The 16,209-nt window shown below is 53.9% G+C and overlaps 1 protein-coding gene across 2 annotated transcripts in view; it reads right to left on the bottom strand.

Moving 5' to 3' along the window:
- Positions 1-1,590: 1,590 nt before the first annotated feature.
- LOC133351369 (receptor-type tyrosine-protein phosphatase O-like) overlaps positions 1,591-16,209 on the bottom strand; it is a 48,981-nt gene continuing 34,362 nt past the window's right edge. Inside the window, exons 8-14 of one of the 2 annotated variants that reach the window (XM_061566512.1) lie at positions 15,231-15,307; positions 14,420-14,554; positions 14,050-14,172; positions 13,446-13,600; positions 11,905-12,040; positions 9,693-9,813; positions 1,591-8,957 (exon numbers count right to left, since the gene is read on the bottom strand). In XM_061566512.1, coding sequence (XP_061422496.1) covers positions 8,944-8,957; positions 9,693-9,813; positions 11,905-12,040; positions 13,446-13,600; positions 14,050-14,172; positions 14,420-14,554; positions 15,231-15,307 — 761 coding nt within the window. In that variant the 3' untranslated portion in view covers positions 1,591-8,943. Of the gene's footprint in view, positions 8,958-9,692; positions 9,814-11,852; positions 12,041-13,445; positions 13,601-14,049; positions 14,173-14,419; positions 14,555-15,230; positions 15,308-16,209 lie in introns of those variants that run through there. The other variant, XM_061566513.1, reaches the window with a different exon arrangement.

Genomic DNA, 16,209 nt, shown 5'->3' with positions numbered 1-16,209 from the left:
TGCCACGATGGTGCGCCTGGGAGTACATTTAAAGTCGTTTTTTTCATGAACGTATCGCACAGCCCAGAACTGTGTGTGTACAGAGCTATGTGGTGGGCAGCAGAGGGCAGGGCAACACAGTCCAATTGTTGTACAGTACATTTCTATGCTCTCACGTGTATGCTCCCTACTTTCACAAACCCATGCTGGCCAGCGTGGTGAAATATGGTCACAACAACTCCCCTCGACTGACACGGAGTGGAGAAGGCCTTCATCCAGCAGTGGACTGACAAAATGGGCTCGACATGAGTGTTGCATACTTGCAGGTAAGAGCTGTTCGGTTTCGTGTGCCGCGTTGCCAATTATAAAAGTAGATGCAGCTGCTGCCTGGTTTCGTGGAATTGTCATGTTAGCAACTCTCCGACTGAACTAAAGATGATCCAATATGAATTATACTTTAGCATAAAGTCGTGTTGCTTTTCGCAAAAATTACCCACCCGATTGGAAATCGGCCGAATTTATCCGAGGATTGTTTGTTGTGGTAACTTTCTGACCCGCCCGCACTGGACATGTGTGACGTATAAAAGAGCTTCATAGCTCATCGGATTCCTGCAGGATAACTCAACATTCTGATCCTGACAGCAAACGAGAACCAACTGCAAATTGGCAAACGCGTGGTGGTTTTTTTTTGTCCCCCGGACAGCCACCTGTCGGTTTCCATACCTCGAGTTTAAACATTTCCTTAAAAACAAACGCATGCTGAAGTGCCTTACATAATCTCACACGTTTGCATAATCTCACACGTAAGCGTTATTTTTCTTCACTTGTTGACCGAGCTGCTGATTTATGTATCGGGCTGTCCGCTCCCAATGGCCCCGTCGGGGGTGGAGAAGAGTGAGTGGGGGAGTCGTCCGTTCGTGGAACTCGCTGGGCCAAGTTGACCTCCCTCGTGCGGGACGAGGAGGAGGAGGAGGCCTGCGGCTGACCGCCTGCTGCTGCTGCTGCCACCCCACGTGGTTCGCACGGTGCTGCCCAAAGCCGCCCCGCCTCCCACACCCCGACAGAGCCGCCCCGGGGGGAGAGACGCGGCCTCGCGCTTGCTTGGCAGCAGCCGTGGCTCTCTCTGGCCGAATTTATTCTTGTTTTGCACGTGGGCTTTCGCGACCAATATTATCCATAATAACTGTTTTTTGTTTTGGGTGAGATCGCGTAAATGTGTGTCGGGTGGTGGCGAGTTTAACGACACATTTGTGTTATCTAACCCTAAAAACAACCCCGTTATTTAGGACTTTATTAAGCCTGCAGCCGACTGTAAACGATAAACGCTCGGTGTAATCTAATGTTTGTGCAGCAGTCACTCACACTGTTCTGATGAGTGCATACTAAAAACCGCAAAACTCGGAGGCGCGCGTGTCTGTGTGTGTATTAAAGATTATTCCAGCCAATTACTGATTATCATTTATTCACACCCATTGGTATGCAAGGATATTACGTTTTAGAGACTTAAAATGGAGGGGGGCCCCCATTTTAAAGAGTTGTAACGTGACCGACACGCTTCAAATGATCTCTAGCGGATGACATTTACCGTATTCTCTGGGTCATGACGCACTGCACACCGCTCCACGCGCCGCGTATCTTAAACCAAATGTTACGGGGGGGGGGGGGGCGAGTGGGGTTACATCTTGTAATACGGTAGGTGCGCGCGCGCGTGTGTGTGTGTGTCACCCGGATTTGACATCACTTTATTGACATCAGGCACACGTTTGGGATGCGACTTTCCAGAGCGTCTTATAGTCCGGATAGTGTCGGTGATGTACTGCGCTGATTGGCGGGGAAGGGGGGGGGGAACCGTTGATTGCGGCTCGTTGCAGCGGTTCGCGGTTTAGAATCTAGCGGCCGTCCTGGTTATCACTGCGGGGCCGGGCAGGAGGAGGGGGGGGGGCAATAACCACGGTAGCGCAGTGCTACGCGACGTCCGCTTTGCAATCTGGACGACGTCAATGATCCCACGACGCCTTTCGCGAGCGTCGGCGAATTGTGTGCAGGCGGTGTCATCACGGTCACAAGTTAGTCAAATTTTTATTTTGCGAAGAAAATTACACGGCGAATTACTGAGCTGAGATATACAATATACACAACAATCATTGCCCCTCTACACCCCCCCCGCCCCTTGTTAATGTGAACACTTGGCAGGACCCTCCTGAAAAATAGTCATGAGATTCAGTAAGGCTTTTCGCGAGGTTAACAGTCGTAACAATAATATGAACATGAACCTAACCATAATTTTTGTTATGATATTGGTATCAATAGGAATAATTTACAGCACTTTTTTTTCGAGCAACTGCTGGATTAAGGCCTCTTCCGCGGCTTGTTGGCCGTGGCGGCTTCTTGGCCACACTTCTACACGTGTGCTCCACGCGGGTCGAAGGACCGTTGCGAAGAATCAAACTTAGTTGTTATTTTCTTTATATTAAAAAAAAAAAATTTCTCTACTTACAAAAAAAGTATTCCCAAGGAAACACATCCATCATGATCATGCCCATGATTCTGTCTGGTTGGTTGGTCCAGCACAAATCAATAGCTTATAATGGCAATAAATACATTCATACACAGAGCGGCCGTCACTATACAATTATCTACGGAAATTTAAATGACAACGAAAATGACGAATGCCACTATCGCTTGCGTTCAAAACGACAACTGCTCAGATGTCTAAGCCGAACTGCCAACTTGGGTCAGGTTGTAGACACGAGACTGAGCACCTGGTGTGGCGTTGGTGGGCAGCGGTAGCATAGCACTACGAACCCGGTGACCCGAGTTGGATTCCCGCTCACGGCCATCACCGGTGACCATTATCTGAAACCGGTCCTGGGCCTCCCCTATGTCGACTCAGCCTCAAATGAGTACCTGGTGCGGTGTGTAAAAACATCGCCACTGTGGCGACAAAGGCAGTGGGGCGTGGTGCTGGCCACCCACCCCCTCGTGTGCCACAGTGCCGGACTTCATAGGTGCTCGCTAACAGCGCTTGCCCCAACAGTCTGTTAAGGCTATACGGGGGATCTTTGTCTTTGTCCTCCTCCATGTGGTACGGTGACACCTCGGGGTGCTTGCTATATGCGTGACTCACGTCCCTGCGAGTCATTGAGTCATTGGCACTTTCGGTGAGGTTTGACTGTGCAGGTGTGTGTGTGTGTTGCTTCATATGGGGAGCGGTAGTGTGGTGGTTAGCGCAGTGTGCTACGAACCCAGCGACCCGAGCTTGATTTGCACGACCAATTAAAAGTGACACATATCTGAACGGGTACTTGACGTCCAGTAGGTCGACTTAGCCTTAAACTCCATTGAGAGTCGTGGCTATTATTTAGCCACCGTTCTGGTGGAAGGTGGCCCGCAGGACCGGTTCAGAATCGACCGCCAATGCCAAGAATCGAGCTCGGCTCGCCGGGTTCGTTGCGCTGCGCGTTAACCACCGTGCCACCGGGCCACGGCGTTCACCTCATTCGTACGTTCATCATGCGACTCATAATAGGAGCATATACATTGGCTGTAGTCACATTGACAAATGTATGTACATTTTACATTACACTTTAGGTCAATGGACGAATACACGTATGTATGATTACAGTATCAGTATGCTTGCATGTACGTACGTACGTGTGTCACATTGTGCGTGTGCAGGTATGGTATTGCGTGTGCAATGCGAATGCATTTGTTCGTTTGAGTGAACCACGACCCTCGTTACACGTGCCTCTTGTGCACGCAGGCACGCGGCGTCGTACACTGCACAACACGCCTGGCGTTTCAAAATCTCAACTGGTGCCACTTTCTCCCTCTCGAAACCATATAGGCCTTTGTCCGGTTCTACCACGTGGTTGGCATGGGTCCCTGGTGTAAAAAATTCCGCCCTCTCCCCATCTCCTCTCTTCGTAACCCTCCAGCCCGTGTTGACCCCCCCCCCCCCCCCCGGTGCAGTTGCACCGCCTGTATACTCGACAGCAACCCTCGCCGTAGGTCTCCGCGGCCGCGTGTGACAACGGCGCTGTCTGTGAAGAGGCCTCGGACACGCTCCTTAAGGGAGTCCGACAAAGACGCAGCGGTGCGCCGGGCGGCAGGTGACGCCGGCGAAGCGAGGCCCACTTGTGTCCCCTCGGGTGCCCAGGCCATACGTCTCGCACTCACTCACGCACTCACTCAATCACTCACGCATGCTCGCACTCACTCACGCATGCGCGGACTCATTCACGCACTCACTTGCCCACGCACTCACTCACGCACGCACTCACTCACGCACGCACGGACTCACTCACTCGCCCACGCACTCACGCACTCACTCGCCCACGCACTCACTCGCTCACGCACTCACTCACTCACGCACGCACACACTCACTCACGCACACGCGGACTCGCTCACGCACTCACTCGCCCACGCACTCACGCACGCATGGAGTCACTCACTCACTCACTCACGCACTCACTCACGCACGCACTCACTCACGCACGCACGGACTCACTCACTCGCCCACGCACTCACGCACTCACTCGCCCACGCACTCACTCGCTCACGCACTCACTCACTCACGTACGCACACACTCACTCACGCACACGCGGACTCGCTCACGCACTCACTCACTCACGCACGCACACACTCACTCACGCACACGCGGACTCGCTCACGCACTCACTCGCCCACGCACTCACGCACGCATGGAGTCACTCACTCACTCACGCACTCACTCACGCACGCACTCACTCACGCACGCACTCACTCACTCACGCACGGACTCACTCACTCGCCCACGCACTCACGCACTCACTCGCCCACGCACTCACTCGCTCACGCACTCACTCACTCACGCACGCACACACTCACTCACGCACACGCGGACTCGCTCACGCACTCACTCACTCACGCACGCACACACTCACTCACGCACACGCGGACTCGCTCACGCACTCACTCGCCCACGCACTCACGCACGCATGGAGTCACTCACTCACTCACGCACTCACTCACGCACGCACTCACTCACTCACTCACGCACGCACGGACTCACTCACTCGCCCACGCACTCACGCACTCACTCGCCCACGCACTCACTCGCTCACGCACTCACTCACTCACGCACGCACACACTCACTCACGCACACGCGGACTCGCTCACGCACTCACTCACGCACACACTCACTCACGCACACGCGGACTCGCTCACGCACTCACTCGCCCACGCACTCACGCACGCATGGAGTCACTCACTCAAACACTCACTCACGCACTCACTCACTCAAACACTCACTCACTCAAACACTCACTCACTCACGCACTCACTCATGCACTCGCGCACCTCCATACCAGATGCACTGTGAACTATGAAGGCACTCACGCTGGCAGAGACTCAGGGCTTCGTGGCAGAGCATCCGAACTCTTGGGCGTTGGGTCTGCTAAGCGGTGGCGTAGATACTGAGTGTGTAGAGGGTACCCCCATCTCATTCCCTGTACCGTTTGTGCTATCGCATCATGTCAAGAGATGAAGTGTTGATTCGGAAATATCGCAGTGAGCAGTGTATCACCCCCCCCTGTGTTAGCTAACAGCACGTGGAAGGAGATGTGACAGACCTCTTTATGAGATCCCTTCAAGTGACCACATCTCCACACTCGGGGTGCTGCACTTGGCATCCTGCTGTAGAGAAATGTTCATCACGTGGCTGTGAAATTGATGTATTTATTTTCATTCTCAGGGCTGGAATATTTTTGCCAAGTTAAGTGAAAAAAAACTAATTTCACGTGGTTTTATTTTGTGTGTGTGTGTGTACGGACTCAGTAGTGAGTGGGCCGAGACCATCAACTCGCCGGACTTAATAAACACAGAATAAGTCGCACGGGGCGGCTAAAAACCGGATTCGAAACCCACGATCTTAGCGCTGAAATGCTCGGCCCTTTGAGCCGCCCGGCCGCCTTGCTGACTAACCTACAGTGGCTTTAACAGTTCTATACAAATAATAATAATAACAATCGTAGGCTTTGACGATAGCCGACGAAGCTTTGGCGAGTTGAGACACAACAGACGCAGCAAGTGTTCGCTCGTGCCGCAAACATTGCCGCCTCCAGCCTTGAACACCCTAACACCCGTGAGACTACCAACCCCCAACACCCAAACACCGGCACCAGTCCAACCCCGGACACCCAAACAACACCGGCGCGACTCGCACCGAAGTCTTCAAAGGTGAGAATTTTATGACCGGATTGTGAAAGTTGGCACGGCCGCTGTTGTGCCAATTTGTCGAAGGGAAGAGGCCGACCCTCCCCCATCGTTTAGCAATTGTAATTGTGCGTAAGCTCGTTCACAGCCCTATTGTCAATCCACTGCTGGATGAGGTTGTTCTCACCACGGCGTGCGGCTCGCGAAGCTCGTCTTCGCCAGGTGCCGCTCCTTGTCGGCTGTCGATGGCGAGGGAGCGTAGAGTCCAATGCCGTACAAGCACTGTGGTTCTTCACTGGGTTTCGCGAGGTCACGTGGGTTCAGCGGTCACACGCGGTCAGTGTCACCTCTGCGTTCCCTCTGCCGTCTGCCTAAGGCACAGTCGTGAGCGGCACGTGCTTTTTTCACTTTCCCAACGTCGAACATCTCAACGCGCTGCGCGTGTGTAGTTCTCGTGTCGCGGTTAGCGCACTGCACTACAAACCCGGTGGACCCCAGTTCGATTCCCGCCGACGATTATCTGAACCAGTCCTGGGCCTCGCCTAGGTCGACTCAGCCTGAAATGAGTACCTGGTGTGGTGTGTAAACATCGCCACTGAGGGGAGACAAAGGCGGTCGGGCATGGCGCTGGCCACCCACTCCCTCGTGGCTTGTGCCAGCCTTCATAGGTGCTCGCTAACAGCACTTGCCCCGACAGTCTGTGAAGGCTATAGGAGGTGATGGATCTTTGTCTTTGTTTATATATACACATGTACAAAAAATATATCCTCACGTGTTGCTTTACAACTCAACAGTTTCCAGTTCCGGTTTATCCCTCCTTCGTAATGAGAAAACCGGTGAGAAGTGTCTTTCTCTCTGTCTCTTGAATTCCAGGGGGCTCTTAATTTATTTATTAAACAAGTGGAATAAGCGCTCAGGCGAGGCACTGCGTGCTCACGAGTTCGGGGATGGAGGTCAGGCTAGCTCCACCCTCGGTCGAGATGTTAACTCCCTCGCCTGGTGTGCAGGAGGTCCTGGATTCGACCCCGAGTTTGCGTGTGTGTCTCTCTCTTTCACCCACAGTGGTCGCGTGGGTTTTACTCCGAGTCCTCCGTTTTTTCCCTCCACATTTAGCATCGACACGCGTTCGGAGTATGTCACTGCTGCTATAAATTGACATGCCGTAGGCCACTTCGTTGGGCGATCATTCGTGGCCAGGTCACTTCCACGAAACTATCTCCATAGCTCAGCGGGCCTCACCTGGTTAAATAAAAACAGTTTAAGTTTATAGTTTAGAAGAATCCTCTCCCGTGGCTCTGGCTACCGTCAGCCAGTCGGTAAGGGCAGCCCGCGTCGCCCCATTACCGACCGCCATGTACAATGCTGGCACCCAGCGGCCAGATCCAACGGTAAGGAACACGTGGTGGTGGCGTTGAGGCTGGAAACACATGGAGGTGTTGAGGCTGGAACGTGTCATGGTGATGTTGAGGTAGGACCCCATGGTGATGTTGCTGAGGCTGGACCATGTGATTGATGGTGGTGTTGAGGTTGAACTCCGTGGTGATGTTGCTGAGGCTGGACCATGTGATGGTGGTGCTGGTGGTGTTGAGCTTGGACCCCGTGTTGTTGGTGGTGTTGTGGTTGATACAAGTGGTGGTGGTGGTCTTGCGGTTGCTACACGTGGTGGTGGTGTTGCGGTTGCTTCACGTGGTGGTGGTGTTGCAGTTGCTACACGTGGTGCTGGTGCTTTCTGCTCTCCAAAGAGACGTCACGACGAGGCTCTTGTTGGTCGCACGCTCCGAAGTGGCGGCCCGGCCGTGGGGTTCCACCAGGGGGGGGGGGGGGGGGGCGGTGGTGCCGCGTCTCCCCCACGCCCGTGCGTTGTAGTCCACCGCGTGTGGCGTCACTCGGACACCCCCAGGGCCTGCGCCTTGTTTATTGCCGCCTCGTTCTCGACTGCTGCCACGATGGTGCCCCCCGCCACCACCGAGGGCAGCGCAAACGACGCAGAGAGGAAGAGGAGAGCTGAAATCCGGGCTTCTGTGGCGACGATTTTATGGGGGGGGGGGGGGGGGGGGGAGGCCATAGAAGGAGGTTCGTGCCCCTACGTCCTGGTTGTGTGTTTGCTTCAGCATCTCGCTGCCCGGCACCACGCCTCCATCTCTTCCTTCCTGCTGCTAGATCCTGCAGCAGTTGGGACCGTCGCGGTCTGCACTCGTAACGTCTCGTCCCACTCGTGGAGTTTTACACCGAGTGGACAGAATGAAGAGGGTGTCCTGCCCCCCCCCTGCCCCCCCTGCCCCCCACCACTGGTCTATGAGGCGGTCACCCAAACCTCCCCATTACCGCCGCCCTCTTTTGTGTGTCCAAAATCCGACCACCGCTGCAGCTCGTGTTCCAGTTGGCCGGGTTTCAATCGACCCGTCTGCATTCCCGTGTGGATGACGACTTCTTCACCGTTACAGGGTGACCCGCATTCATATGCACGACTTGTGGAGCAGGGCGCTTATATAACGGTACAATCTTCTGCTGTCAATCTTCATCCTCGCGTAAATTGTTGTTTTGTTTTCTTGCCGATCGTTTCGTTTGTCGACGACGATTGAACGAACTCCGTTTAGTTTCGGGGGGCAGGGTTCGGGGGTGGGGGGGGCTCCGGCGATGCTTTTCGTATTTTTCTTTTCCTGTTTCGTGAAACGATCATCGCCTCCTTGGGACCCGCCGAAGGACAAAGACCCCTTCGGCGGACTTGGAGAAAGCTCCTGCTGCGCTCTTGCCTCCCCGCGGCGTTCAGTAGATGACGTCTAGGGGACAAGAACGACGCCGTGAGACGTGCAGAATGGGGGGGGGGGGCACTGTCAGAGAACGCCACCGAGTTACGCGCACGCACATCTCGTTTTAAAATCCTTTATATTAAGTTCACTTGCTTGCTTGCTTGCGCGCTTACGACCGTGCAATACTTTCGGTCGTTTTTTAACCCACTTCCCGTGATCCAATCGAGCTGACATTTTGCACACAGACTCGTTGTGCGTGACAATTTATTTTCGTGAAATTTTTTTTCCAAAATTTTAAACTTTTTAGGAAAAAATAAATTATATTTAATTACCAATTGCTTAATGGTGGCAGGCAATCATCTGACCCATAGGTGGCAGCCATCTCAAGCCAGAGGACGAGAGGACTCTAGCCGCCACGCATATAAAGGATTTATAGTGAAAACCTTTGTTTTTACGGGTTAATTTTTGTTCATGTTTAGTTTGTGGTCCTTCCCCACACCGCCGTACCTCGGGTTAGCGCGGTTGGCTCCGGATTTCCCCCTCGGCTTTTAGAATGAACGCGCGTTTCGAGTGTTTGGCCGCTGTGCATGTGTCAACCCCCCCCCCCCCCCCCACACACACATGACGATCGCTGTCAACTGTGTGATAGCCTGGTCGTTTCTGTAAAAAGAGCTCTATATAGCTCAGTGGGCTTTACCTGGTAGAACTAAAAGTAGTGAGAACACAACATAGTTTCCACTCGTCTGAACCCTCCTCGACCCTCACCGGGCGGGTGGAGCAGCGCGCCCGAGCGGACGTTCTCGTACACGGCCTCGCTCAGCCCGCTCGCCTGGCCTGACTGCCTCCACATCTCCAGCACGCACAGGTGGATGAACACGTACTGCACCTGCCGTGCGTAACATAGGGACACACACATGAACACGTACTGCACCTGCCGTGCGTAACATAGGGACACACATGAGCGCGTACTGCACTTGCCATGCGTAACATAGAGACACACACATGAACACGTACTGCACCTGCCATGTATAACATAGAGACACACACACGAACACGTACTGCACCTGCCGTGCGTAACATAGAGACACACACATGAACACGTACTGCACCTGCCGTGCGTAACATAGAGACACATACATGAACACGTACTGCACCTTTCATGCTGAACATAGAGACACACACACATGAACACGTACTGCACCTGCCATGCGTAACATAGGGACACACATCAACACGTACTGCACCTGCCATGCTGAACATAGGGACACACACACACACATGAACACGTACTGCACCTGCCATGCTGAACATAGGGACACACATGAACACGTACTGCACCTGCCATGCTGAACATAGGGACACACACACACATGAACACGTACTGCACCTTCCATGCTGAACATAGAGACACACACACATGAACACGTACTGCACCTGCCGTGCGTAACATAGAGACACACACATGAACACGTACTGCACCTGCCGTGCGTAACATAGAGACACATACATGAACACGTACTGCACCTTCCATGCTGAACATAGAGATACACACACATGAACACGTACTGCACCTGCCGTGCGTAACATAGAGACACACACATGAACACGTACTGCACCTGCCGTACGTAACATAGAGACACATACATGAACACGTACTGCACCTTCCATGCTGAACATAGAGACACACACACATGAACACGTACTGCACCTGCCATGCGTAACATAGGGACACACATCAACACGTACTGCACCTGCCATGCTGAACATAGGGACACACACACACACATGAACACGTACTGCACCTGCCATAATGAACATAGGGACACACATGAACACGTACTGCACCTGCCGTGCGTAACATAGAGACACACACATGAACACGTGCTGCACCCGCCATACATTACATAGGGACACACACACACGTGAACACGTACTGCACCTGCCATGCGTAACATAGACACACACACACACATGAACACGTACTGCACCTGCCATGCGTAAAATAGAGACATACACACACACACATGAACACGTACTGCACCTGCCATGCGTAACATAGAGACACACACACACACATGAACACGTACTGCAGCTGCCATGCAAAGACAAGAGACAAAGATCCCCCGTATAGCCTTCATTAGACTGTTGGGGCAAGTGATGTTAGCGAGTAGGGCCTATGAAGGCCGCAACAGCACACGAGGGGGTTGGTGGCCAGCACCCATCATCGACTGCAGTTGTCTCCCCAGTGGCGATGTTTACACGCCGCACCAGGTACTCATTTGTGGCTGAGTCAACCTAGGGGATGCCCAGGACCGGTTTAGATAATCGTCACCGGTGTTGTGCCTTGAGCGGAAATCCTACTAGGGTCACCGGGTTAGTAGCGCCGCACGCTAACCGCTGCACCACCACTCCCCACCAGACACACACGTGCACACAACAGCAGCCGCCATTCGCCATTAAGTGGCGCTTGTGCCAGGCCAGTTGCAAGTTGATTCCATCGCTTGACGTGTGGCAGGCTTTCTGCTGCCAGGTCACAGGATAGACCCAGGTGTTATGGGGTTGACTGAGATGATTGGCAGATGCACCAACTGCACTCTCCACTGTGCCAACTCACCATGCATTAGCCACCCATACACAGACAAAGACAAAGATTCCCCCATATAGCCGAAACTGAATTTTGGGGCAAGTGCTGTTAGCAAGCACCTATGATACACACATATACACATAAATAGTCCCACAGACACAAAGTCAATGATAATGTTGACATTAATGATAATAGTGATTGATGGTGGTGGTGATGATGAAATTGGCATTTATGAAGAAGACATAGATAACAGTGACGACGACGGCATGGCAATGATGACAACGACGAAGATGACGTTGCCGATGGCACCGGTGGCTGCTGCGATGGTGCGTGCGCCGTACCGTGAAGACGCTAGCGACAGTGACGGTGGTGATGTTACTGCGGGTGCCTTGCCTCTGTCTGCACCATGCTCGCGCGGTGGAGTCGCAGCTCGGCCACCAGGCCCAGAATGTCCACAAAGTCGAGCTCCTGCAGGTGCTGGATGAGCCGATCCAGGGCAATGAACGTCCCCGTGCGACCCACGCCCGCGCTGCGACGGTGGTCGAGAAACGATGGTCAACACAAAGATGGGCAACACGGAGCGGTCAACACGGGGCGGTAAAAATGGAGTGGTCAATGCGGAGCAGTCGACACGGGGCGGTCAACACGAGGGCAATCATCATGGAGTGGTCGACGCAGGGTGGTCAATACGGGGCACTGAGCATAGAGTGGATAACACGGAGTGGTCGACGTGGGGCGGTCAACGCGGGGTGGTCAACACGAAGCGATCAGCATGAAGTGGTCCCCGTGGAGCGGTCAACACGACGAGATCAAAACGCAGCGATCAACAAGGAACGGTCAACATGGAGTGGTCAACACGGAGCGGTCAACATGGAGCGGTCAACATGGAGTGGTCAACACGGAGCGGTCAACATGGAGCGGTCAAAGCAGAGCGGTCAACACAAAAAGATCAAATGCAGCGAGGTCGACATGGAGCGATCGGCACGGAGCGATCAACGAGATCAATACGGCGCGATTAAAATAATATTTGGATGAAGCTATGAAGAGGTAAATCAATATAAAAATCCAACATTCAGGGTGGCAGAGAGATGGCAACACCTGTTAAGACCAAATCACCCCGAATGATATGAAGTCTGTGATCATGAAGGCAGCAAAGGAGAAGGAGCGACCTCCCACCGAGTGATGGTTGACTGGGGCTTCCATAAAAGTTGTCTGTTGCTAGAGTAGTGAGAGTGTAGGGTAATATAGTGAGATGAAAGTGGATAGGTAGGAGAGTGCGTGGAGAGGAGTAGAGTGAGATGAGAGGTGGGAGAGTGCGCGGAGGGGAGTAGATTGAGATGATAGGTGAGAGGTAGGAGAGTGCGCGGAGGGGAGTAGAGTGAGATGAGAGGGGAGAGGTAGGAGAGTGCGTGGAGGTGAGTAGAGTGAGATAAGAGGGTAGAGGTAGAAAAGTGCGTGGAGGGGAGTAGAGTGAGATGAGAGGGGAGAGGTAGGAGAGTGCGTGGAGGGGAGTAGAGTGAGATGAGAGGGGAGAGGTAGGAGAGTGCGTGGAGGGGAGTATAGTGAGATAATAGGGGAGAGGTAGGAGAGAGCGTGGAGGGGAGTATAGTGAGATGAGAGGGGAGAGGTAGGATAGTGCGTGGAGGGGAATATAGTGAGATGAGAGGGGAGAGGTAGGAGGGTACGTGACTTTACCGAAAGAACCAAAGAGTATATATCCCTGCAGCCACGAAAACTTCAAATCTAGATTGAACTCATTAAACCGTGTGTCACTTTTTGTGCAATTGGAACATGTTGCCATCGTAAAATATACTGCTTTGAAATTGAGTCAATCTATTTTGAAACACCATGTAAATAAAACGAAAAAAAAAGTTCGCAGCGCGAGCGATCGATTCGATCGATCGAGCGAGCGCGGCGCGGCGCGGCGCGGGTACCTGCAGTGAACGACGATGGGTGCCGAGCCCGGCGTCACGTGGCAGCGCACGGTGCGCACAAACTCGAGCACGCGGCGCGTGCAGCTCTCGCTCGGCACGTCGTGGTCGGGCCACGCCGTGTAGTGGAACTGCCGCACGACGCGCGTCTCCCCGTCCTGCCGACGCACAATCGTCGTTCGTTAGCGCAGTCGTCCCGTCCATCGTCATTGATCAATGTCAACGTCGCCACGTCCAAAGCCACCGCTGTTGTCGCTGCTGCTGCCGTCGACGTGATTATCGTTCATCGCTATTGCCACTGCCGCAATCAGAACCACCACATTATCCACTACCACCAACACCACCTCCATGGACTACCACGGTCGCTACCATCACCGCCGCCACCACCACCAAATTGACGACCATCACCACCATCATGTACGTACTATATGTACGTTGAACTTCTTTTGCACCGTACGTAGCCAACCATCCTAATCGCCATGATCACCACCACCATTACTATCATATATATCATCTCCACCAGCACCAGCACCAACACCACCATCATCACCGTCGCAAGCATCACCACCACCACCGCGTGGGAGGGAAGGCATCGGCTGCACCGTACCCGACCGATCTGGAACTCGCGCACGGTCCACTCGGCGAGCGCCGACTCGGAGATGCGGCGCACGACGAAGCCGCGGTAGTCCACCACCTCCTCGTCGAACGGCCAGTAGTGCTCGCACTTGATCTGCGGGCGGAGCCACGGACATGAGCCGACCCGCAGGGACGCTCGTTGTGCAAATCCGCCTCATTGCGATCGTCGTTCGCTGCCGCACGGCGATGCCTCCTGGCCAGTTCGTTCGCGAACGAACGATCGAGAGAATGAACGCTCAGGCGACGGTACAAATGGGCAAGCGAGTGTCTAGCACCCTGCGTGTGATCACCCGTGAGCGAGCGAGAGTGTCTCGTGTGCCGTGTCCCGCGCGTGGGCTCACCCGTCCTCTCTCCACGCACTGCGTGAGCATCACGACGACGCGCGTGTCCTGCTCCCACACCATGCGCCAGAAGTCGTCACACGTGCTGGGCAGGGGGCCCTGCGCCGCGATGTACTCCTTGGGAGAGCGGTGGCCCTGGGGGGCGGCACGCGGCGTGCGTGATGTGCTGTGCGGTGTGCGGTGTGTGTGATGTGCGTGATGTGTTGTGCGTTCTGTGTTCTGCGTCATGTGCTGTGAGTGCTGCGTGATGTGTTGTGCGGTGTGCGTGGGGTGTTGTGCGGTGTGTGTTGTGCATGGGGTGTTGTGCGGTGTGCGTGGGGTGTTGTGCGGTGTGCGTGGGGTGTTGTGCGGTGTGTGTTGTGCGTGATGTGTTGTGCGGTGTGCGTGGTGTGTGATGCGGTGTGCGGTGTGTGTAATGCGGTGTGCGGTGTGTGTGATGCGGTGTTCGGTGTGCGTGGTGTGGTGTGTGTGCCTCCAGATATCGTTTACTCCGGCTCGGGTGAATGCTGGGGCGATGTCTGAAGAGGGTCAGGTGAGTGTCACGCAAGTGTCACATCAATCCTGTCCGTCATCCTGCCCTCTGGTATTAAAATAGAGCATCAGCTGGGCCAATGGCCTGGCCTCGCGTGTTTGGAATGGGCCCCGGTGCAAGCAATGAAACGGGACCCCCCCCCCCGGACCCCCCCTCCCCTGTCCAATGTCTCCTCTCTTCGTCGGCCGGCATCAGGGCCCCTCCGACCCCGCCCGTGGGCCCCGGTGTGCAGTTGCACCGCCTGCGCACTCGATAGCCGAGAGTCTGCGTGGCACCTACGGGGATGTAGTTGGCGTTGATGTAGTCGGACCCCTCCTCGCCCTCGATGCTGGACAGGATGACGCGGCTGAAGTCATCTGCAGGTGACAGTGGCGGCCAGGGTGACTCAAAGGGTCGTCTCGTAGTTTAAACGGATTACTCGGTGACGCTGCTGCTGCTGCTGCGAGCACAAGTAACTAAACACTCAACACATTTGAACCTTATGGCGGGACCCCGGGGTCCCATAAGCCCACCCCGGCTCTCGCGTGAACTGCGTTGCGACGTCATTTCACGTCTGTTGAAGGCGAACGACACGGCCATCTATTCCTCTCGATGAGCTCTACACGATGCGCTAATCAACGTTTCAAAGTTTTGTTAATGACTACGGCAATTTTGGCAACGACGGGTGCTTGGTGAAGAACGAGAGGATTGGTTTTCGGTGGGTCGCGGCGTTTATGTGCGCGGTGGGACGGAGTCGCCAAAAGTAAATAAATGTATTACGATTTCGACTTCCGTTTATTCGGGACCCCGGGGCCCCGCCATAATGTTAATTTGTCAATGGCGCCACGGTGGTGAGATGTTAACGGCCTTGCCTGGTATGCAAGCGGTAGTGGGTTCGATCCCAACCCTGGCTGGTGTGTTTGAGAGTAAACCCACAACGTTAACAATTTGAGTACTGTGACTTTTCGCCGGTGATTACAACCAGCTTCATCAGGCGATTTTCCAGAATTGTTAATAAGTCTTCCTGTTTACGGTCTTAAATAGAGCGAGGTTATGTCGCGTGTAATGTCATCGTCATTTGTTCGGCATCCCTCCCATGTTACTGAGCTGTATACATTGTAAAAAAAAATATGACAAAATAAAATAATGATTTATTTTATTTTATACCTACGTGACTTTACCGAAAGAACCAAAGGGTATGGATTCCTGCAGTCACGAAAGCGTCAAATCAAGATGAAATAAAAACAACTCTCACGATATTATTTTATCGGCCTCGCAG

Source organism: Lethenteron reissneri, chromosome 37 (assembly GCF_015708825.2).
Source record: "Lethenteron reissneri isolate LAM-NWPU_2019-01 chromosome 37, ASM1570882v1, whole genome shotgun sequence".
Classification (NCBI taxonomy): domain Eukaryota; kingdom Metazoa; phylum Chordata; class Hyperoartia; order Petromyzontiformes; family Petromyzontidae; genus Lethenteron; species Lethenteron reissneri.
Note: the sequence above shows the minus strand (reverse complement) of the source record. Positions and strands in the feature narration are given on the sequence as shown.